Raw genomic sequence first — 7,620 nt, forward strand, 5'->3', positions numbered from 1 at the left:
CCCTTTAGGAGCTGTTCACACACACACACACACACACACACACACACACACACACACACACACAAAGGTACACAAACAATGGTTAACGCATACGTACACGAGGTTCCGAATACCCCTTCCCAAAAAAAAACGTGAGCAAGTAAATCTATTCAAGCAAGCAATCCATATAGACTGCAAGAATCCAATAACATACAAGCAAGTAAGGGTAGTGAACTATGGAGAAAACAAGAAAGTTTAATGTTGGGGACTAAATTGGTCAAGAAGAAGCATTGATAATAACTAAAGTATTGGAATAGAAACCCTAGAGCCACACTAGTCATTAGTGAGATGAGGGAACCTATTATCCATTAAGAAGTGTGTGGCAATCTCCTTTGAAAACGGAAAGGGGTCTATCATTGATAGGATTACCTCTCAAGATCCAATGGTCTATAAAGGTCAATCTCCATCAATGATTTCAAGGGTCTTCTACGTTAATGGGCATGTTTGACTATGTGTAACAGTGGGTTTGATTTGTGTGTGTGTCTATAGGGTGGGTGGCATCAGTGCTCGAAAAAAACTATTTTCCCAAAACTTACAAAACCTTCACTTACAAATCTGAGAACAAAGTTTTTTTTTTAAATTTAAAAGTTTTTGTTCTATATCCTCTCAAAATTTACAAGTATTTATACCTTTAAACTTTAATTTTGAAGGTATTTTTAAAAATTTGAAGGCTGTTATTGGTCAAAGGTTGAACTTCCAACATTTAATTCAACGATGATGAGTGCCACCGAGTCTTTCAGTTTGCTGTCATACCATGGCTCAGGCTTCCATCGGTCTTGCTCAGACCATCTCAAAGAGTGGGCTCTCTGAGATACCTTCGCGATTTGTCCAACCTATCGAGCGAAGGCCCATTTGGGATGGAAATGAAAGCATCCCAGTGATTGACCTGAAAGCTCTGCAAGAAGATGGCGATGGGGGAAAGTCCATATCTGAAGAAATTACAAAAGCATGCGAGGAATGGGGTTTCTTCCAAGTAAGTAATATAGGAGAAAGGCTAAGCAGTGTAACCTTGAATGTGTGTGTGTGTGTGTGTGTGTGAGAGAGAGAGAGAGAGAGAGAGAGAGAGAGAGAGATGGCACCTTTTGTTGCAGGTTGTGAATCATGGTATCTCTGCTTCTCTGATGGAAAATGTGAATAGTTTAGTGAAGGGCTTCCTGGATCTGCCCATGGAAGAGAAGCTGAAACGGCCCATGAAGTTCGAGCCTTACCATCCTACAGGTTATGGCCGCCTGTTTGATTTTTCAAACAACAATACCCTTGACTGGGTAGATGCCCTCATACACTACCTTTCACCCCTTGCTCTCAAGGACCCAGATTACTGGCCGGAAGGTCCTGAAGGCTACAGGTATTTACTTTTCTGTAGCATGTGAGGGTGACACACAAACTATCTGTTTTTTCAATGGAAACTTGACATGTTGCTTGTGCAGAGAAAGCATAGAAACTTATGGAATAGAGGTGCAGAGGCTTGTGAAGACCCTGCTGTGTGTTTTGTCCAAGAGCCTTGGTCTGAGCCCCTTTCATCTCCAACATTTGTTTGGGGATGAAAATGCTCAAGTTGTTTTACGGGTGAATCACTATCCTCGTTGCCACCAGGCAGATCTGGTGTTGGGTTTGAGTCCTCACTCGGATGGTTCAGCAATCACTGTGCTCTTGCATGATGAGGTGGAGGGGCTGCAGGTGAAAAAAGATGGCTGCTGGTGGACCGTAAAACCCATGCCAGGTTCCCTTATTGTTAATATGGGTGATATGATGCAGGCAAGTGAAGAAAGTTTTCTTGTGTGTGTGTGTGTGTGTGTGAGAGAGAGAGAGAGAGAGAGAGAGAGAGAGAGCTATATTAACGTCTACGGAAGACCCCAAGGGTCTATGAGACCATAGGTAATACAATGGTGCCATGGATATACTGACCCATGGAAGAACTGAAAATGTAAAAAACAGCAATGTGTATGTATCTAGAGAGTAGATGATGATCCTATGGTCCCTCCTCATCCAGTACCGAAAGACTGCGATCGGAGCATGTCATGTCAGTAGAAGAACGTCCCTTATTTGTCTTTGTGTGGTGAAGGGTCCTGATGCTTTGGGTTAGGGGAATTTGGCGTGTAGAATGGATTGAGCTCTCCAGTATAGGAGGAGGGAATGGAGTGAGAGCCTCCATGCTTAAGTGTTTTGGTCAAAACCATGAATTATCTAAGGTTGATCAATTTCACTTGCGATTGGAATTTTACTTTGGATTGTGCTCAATCAAAAGGTGTAAAAAAGGAGTTAAGTGAGAGTTGATGCTTTCTCATCTTATGTGACAGCTAGCGAGCAATGGAAGGTTCACAAGCATGGAGCATCAAGCTGTGGTGAGTAAGGATATGGATAGGATCTCTGTTGTTGTCTTTTATGCACCCACAGTAGATGCAGTGATAGGGCCAGTGGCTCCACTTGATGATAATCAACCACATGTTCCTCTTTACAAATCAATTAAGTATGGGGACTACCTAGCAACCTACATGAACAAGGAGCTAGAAGGCAAAGATAGGATTAACTCACTCCTTATATAGTCTTGAGTTGCATTGCTAAAAGCTAATGTAAGATTTGGGTTAATGATGAGGTTTTGACTTGACATGGTTACATAGCCAGTAGGACAAGGCTTTGATATATAATAATGGTTTGTGTGATCTGCCTTGCTATGTGTCATCTTTCCTTCTTTTCATAACAAGAGTTTAACTTTTATTATGTCGTATCAAACTTTGTAGGTTTGTGAATCTATTTGTCATGAATAAACCATTGATGTTATTTTTTCTAATTTGAGAAATGATCAAAATGCAGTCCATTATGAATCGTGAAGATGGTTGTGTGCAGTAATCCTTGATGGGATACTTGATATTATAATCAAGCATGGTTTTACTGATTTGCCTTCTGCTTCTTGCTTCTTGCTTCTATGAACTCATAAGGAAGATCTTATATACTAATTAAACCATCAAAATTTAATACATTGCTTGATGGGATGTTTTGCACGTTACCTTCATAAAACAACTCAAAACTCAATACATAGAACGCAACTAAAATTTTTGAAGCAAGGGGGATACCTCTTTGTCAATGAGGTGGTGTGGGTTTGTGACTCAAAAGGGGAGGTCTTCAGTTTAAATCCTTGTTGGCTGTCCCTAGATTGCTTCACAATTGTACCGCCTTCGGGTGGGAGACCAGGTGGGTGCCAATTGTATTGCCTTTGGGTGGGAGACCGTGCTATCTCAGGATTCACACCCAAGTTGTCACTGTAGTTATTGTAGAAGGATCTATTCGTGGGAAAAAAAAGAGGGATCCCTCCGTCCGTCCCTCCCTCACACACACACACACACACACACACACACACACACACACACTCTCTCTCTCTCTCTCTCTCTCTCTCTCTCAAGCCCCCAATGCAATAACGTAATCCTCTCTCTCTCTCTCTCTCTCTCTCTCTCTCTTGCACCAAGATAAAAGAGATCTCGAAAATGGGAGGCTCTGCATTGAGAACTGAATCCAATCATTGACAAGATGGAGAAACTCGTCCTCGTCCTTGCTAGCTCGGAGAAGCTAGAGAAACAACCCCTAGGCGGATGGGTGAAAGGAAATCAAAGAACTCCAGGAAGCCCATGCGATTGAAGTGGAAAAGTGGAAAGCACAAGTTGAAGATTTGAAGGAGGAGCTACATGTATGCAAAGTAGATGAAAGAAGGGAAAATGAATTGCTCCCTTGCCTCGGAGGTTGAAAGCCTAAAAAAAAACTTTTAGAAAGGCTTAGTGGTCACAAAGGAGATGGAGAAAGGATGGGCGACATTGGTTAAGCAAGAAGTAGAGAAAGAATGGACAGAAGTGGTGAGAAAATACCCCACAACCATCCCAATAATACATGATACCTTGGAAGTCGAGAAGAGGGCGAAGGTCCACACTCTTCATGTGAGGGTGACAGGACTAAAGGAGGGGGAATTGCCCAAGGCTGACGCTCTAGCCCTATGCAAGAAACTCAGTGGAAGAGACCCCTTATGTGGACACATGGTGTGTGGGACAAGACCCCTCACTGGAGCGTCCCCTTATCTTGAAATTCTTGGACCTTGCTAGCCGAGAGGCCTTCATGGACACACGGACAGCTCTCCGAGGGGAGAAGATATACCTAGGAGATGATCTTACCCAAACCTAGGTATGCAATGTCAAAATTGGGAAATGTTAGCTTGAGGTGGCATGAAAGTATAAGCAATATAGGAGTTCTTTATGCGAGGCCTCCTTTTGTTGTGGAAATGGTAGGGATCCTTCAAAATAAGATAGTTGTTGGTAGAAGTGGTATGCACTTGTGATTAGTGAAATGAGTGCTAGAACCACCATGGAATGATTTGCATAGGTAGGTAGTGGTCCGGATCGCGCAACATGATATTATACCTTGAGTGATGCCCAGAGATTGGGCTTCTCTGTGGTGAACACGCTAGCTAGGGCGAGTGTTGAATTAGAGTGGAAGCAAAGGTTACATGCCTTAAAGCTCTTTGGAGGTACTTGTAAGATCAAGCTTTCTTCAGGTGTGATGGGTCGTACCATGGGCCAGGCTTTTGCCTACCATGGTCCCCTCCATTCAGAGATATACCTAGAGGTCAGCATTAAGGATAGTTACAGGTGCATGTGTTTGTGTGTGCTGTGAGATGTGAGATGAAAAAAATACGATTCTCGTAGTGAAATATGCATGTGACGTGCATGGACAATCATGCATGGGAAATGGGTAGAAGGTGTGACCTTGTGTGTGTACTCCTCCAACTTGAGGATTTCACCAACTGAATTGCTTTCTTTGACTCTCTTTGCTACCCCTTTTCTTGGGGAGTGAAGATCTTCAAATTTTTTGATGCATGGTAGCTGTGACTTTGCCCATAGTTGCAATGGACACGGGCAACCTCTATAGCTCGAGAGATTCAACATTAGCAAGCACCAAAGATTGAGTGAATCAATGGGTGGTGTGCCCATAGAAGATTTCTGGTAATTTGAGGAAGATACAGGCCAATGGTCATACCATGGGATAGACTTGCGCTCATCGCCATAGTCCCCCCCATTTAGAAACGTACTTAGATGAATGTTGATGAGGAGGAGCTTAATGCAAGTATGTGAGATATCTATTGATGTGTCTACTAAATGTAGAGCCTGTGTGTATATGTCGTGCATGAGCATTGGGTAAAATATGGGGGCCCATGTAGAAGCTTTTTTTGGTGGAAACTCCAATACCACTTTCTTTGACAATTATTTATTTGCTTTCTTCTACTCTTACACATGGTTGGAGATAGGGAACTGAGTGTTGATGTGTGGAAAGGTTGGTTGAGAAGGTATGAATGAGGTTGGGTTGTCCATAAGAATGGAAGAATTTCGGACACCCAATATAGCATGTACATTGGTAAACCATGAGCTCGGATCTCCACTCCTGAATAGGCTTCTGGCTAAATGTTTAAATGGTGAATGCCATGTCTTTGCATGGATACTGTTGGGTACCCACTCCTTCTTAGTGACCTCCTTGAAGGGTTGGTGAGGTTGAGATTTGGGGAGTGGGCTTCATCTTTAGTGCTGAGGTTTTGGATCTCCATAGTGGTTTGAGGGGGTGGTCCGACATGGCAAGGCGAGAAGAGAGTGTTAGGGGTTACCTGAGGTGATGGCTTGTAAGTGGAGGATGAGGCTTGGGATGTTGTGATAAATGCAGGGTGTCCCACCAAGGGTATGATAACCATTCCATGGAGAAACTCGAGTATTGCAATTTTTTCCCACCACAATCAATGGTTATAATCCATTCCTTCCCATGGTTAAATCATTAGGAAAAATTGGAACTCATTTTGGGGCCCTCTAAGAAATTCTTCATTTTCCTATTTATTTGATGTCAAGAATATGTAAAAAGGAAAAATATGATCCAAAAGAAATGTTATAATATCTCCACATACTGAAAAGGTGAATCTATTTAGATCCTCGTGCATTTAAGATGTAATATATGACACTAACTATGTTGCACATCATATTAACGAACACTAACTACTATACACACCATACTAAAGGTATTTCCTATTTAATATCAAACATTAAATTCATTGAATTTTTAAATTTTGGAGGGCAACAAATAAGTTTTGTGCCATTAGTTCTAATTTGGTATGATAAAAGGTTTTGTTTATATTACTAGATAACTTAAAAAATGGAAGAAGGTGAACTTTCAAACTGGAAGAGGCTTTATCATCTTCATATAGATCTTGAAGCAGATTATGCTCCAATTTAGAAAAGGAGAAGGGTTCCACACATTGATGCTATGAAGAGAGAGAACATGAGGTCATCAAGATTGCACCATATTGATCTATGGTGTAATGGCTCAATTTATTCCAAATTCCCAATCACAAAATCTACTCCCTCTTTTTTCAATCCAACATCACTCTTAAGATTTGTAGGGGATGGTTACGAAGGTCTACTTGGGTATATATCAGTTCACTCGATAGTTGAAGATGTGTACAAGCACTTATATCAACAAGAAGCAACAGACAAATCTGAAAAGATTATTGAGTGCTCAAAGCTGAAGGAACTACTTGCAAGTGAGACTAAAGAATTGCAAGAGACAAAAGAGAAACTTAGAAAATCAAGAAGCAAAGAAACTCTCTTAGGCGAAAGACAAAGAAAGAAGAAAGTTTGCAATCTTGCAGAATTGAAAACAAATAGTGGAGGATGCAAGCGTAGAGTGCAACAGGCAAAGTAATAATTATCATTTAAAAATTTAATTTTTATTCAATGTAATTTTGAATGAGTAATAGTTTATTAAGATATTGTTTTGTCAGATATTGAGAACACAATTTATTCTTCAAGAACATATTGGAACCAAACAAAGAAAACGTGAATCCTGATAACCTTCCAATCAGACATGAAAGAATTGGTATCTTCCAGTATTGCAAAGAACATGATTGAAGAGAAAAAATATAAAAAGGTGAAAAGGAATATTGTGCAACAATTTGTTGATAGCAACAAAGTTGATGTTTGTGCAATTCAGGAAGCATTAGATGAGAGTGGTGCAGAAAAGTGTATAGTTCTATTTTTAAAACTGTATCTAGAAAAATGCGAGACCAAAGAATTAAACACATGCTTCTACCAACACCTGCAAAAGTATGGAGACTACGAAGCCTCTTACATCAACATGCGGATGAGTATATTGGACAATGTTTCCATATTGAAGGTTCTTTTGAAGGTATAAAAAGACAGTACAATATACAATGTAGGGAATAATATTTTCCTTGACTTACAACTTCAAAAAAGAATGGTCGATTTCTACGGTATCATGTTTGAGGAATGTAAAGGTCTTCTTAAGTTTGTGATCAAATTGGATGAATGTGATATAGTAAAGAAAAAGAAGGTGGAACGCGTGACAATCACATTGGTGAATAGGGCACTTGATCCATCCACGAGATAGAAGCTAACCCAAAGTATTTCAATGGGCCATCAGAGAAAAATATATGGTGATTAGGATCATTTGAGGTAAGTAGAGTTTTGAAATGTATATCTACTTATGTCATCTGTATTAGGAACACTACTGAAAATCTACTTATGCTACTTGTATGTTTGCAGG

The 7,620-nt window shown here is 40.5% G+C and overlaps 1 protein-coding gene across 1 annotated transcript; it reads left to right on the forward strand.

The window, feature by feature from the left end:
- The first annotated feature begins 752 nt into the window (after positions 1–752).
- Positions 753–2,697, forward strand: LOC147621503 (protein LATERAL BRANCHING OXIDOREDUCTASE 1-like). The gene is made up of 4 exons (XM_086824264.1): positions 753–1,012; positions 1,131–1,384; positions 1,467–1,794; positions 2,337–2,697. Exons 1-4 carry the CDS (start codon positions 794–796, stop codon positions 2,580–2,582), a joined length of 1,047 nt encoding a protein of 348 aa, XP_086680390.1. The 5' UTR covers positions 753–793; the 3' UTR covers positions 2,583–2,697.
- Positions 2,698–7,620: the final 4,923 nt, after the last annotated feature.

This window comes from Cibotium barometz, chromosome 30 (genome assembly GCF_041138505.1).
Source record: "Cibotium barometz isolate CiBa-2024 chromosome 30, ASM4113850v1, whole genome shotgun sequence".
Lineage (NCBI taxonomy): Eukaryota > Viridiplantae > Streptophyta > Polypodiopsida > Cyatheales > Cibotiaceae > Cibotium > Cibotium barometz.

What these genes read in the sequence shown, in the direction of transcription:
- LOC147621503 (XM_086824264.1), top strand. Translation starts at nt 794, where the DNA reads ATGGCTCAGGCTTCCATCGGTCTTGCTCAGACCATCTCAAAGAGTGGG. An exon ending in GAAGGTCCTGAAGGCTACAG is followed by an intron (nt 1,385 to 1,466) that starts GTATTTACTTTT and finishes TTGCTTGTGCAG; the next exon opens with AGAAAGCATAGAAACTTATG. An exon ending in ATATGGGTGATATGATGCAG is followed by an intron (nt 1,795 to 2,336) that starts GCAAGTGAAGAA and finishes CTTATGTGACAG; the next exon opens with CTAGCGAGCAATGGAAGGTT.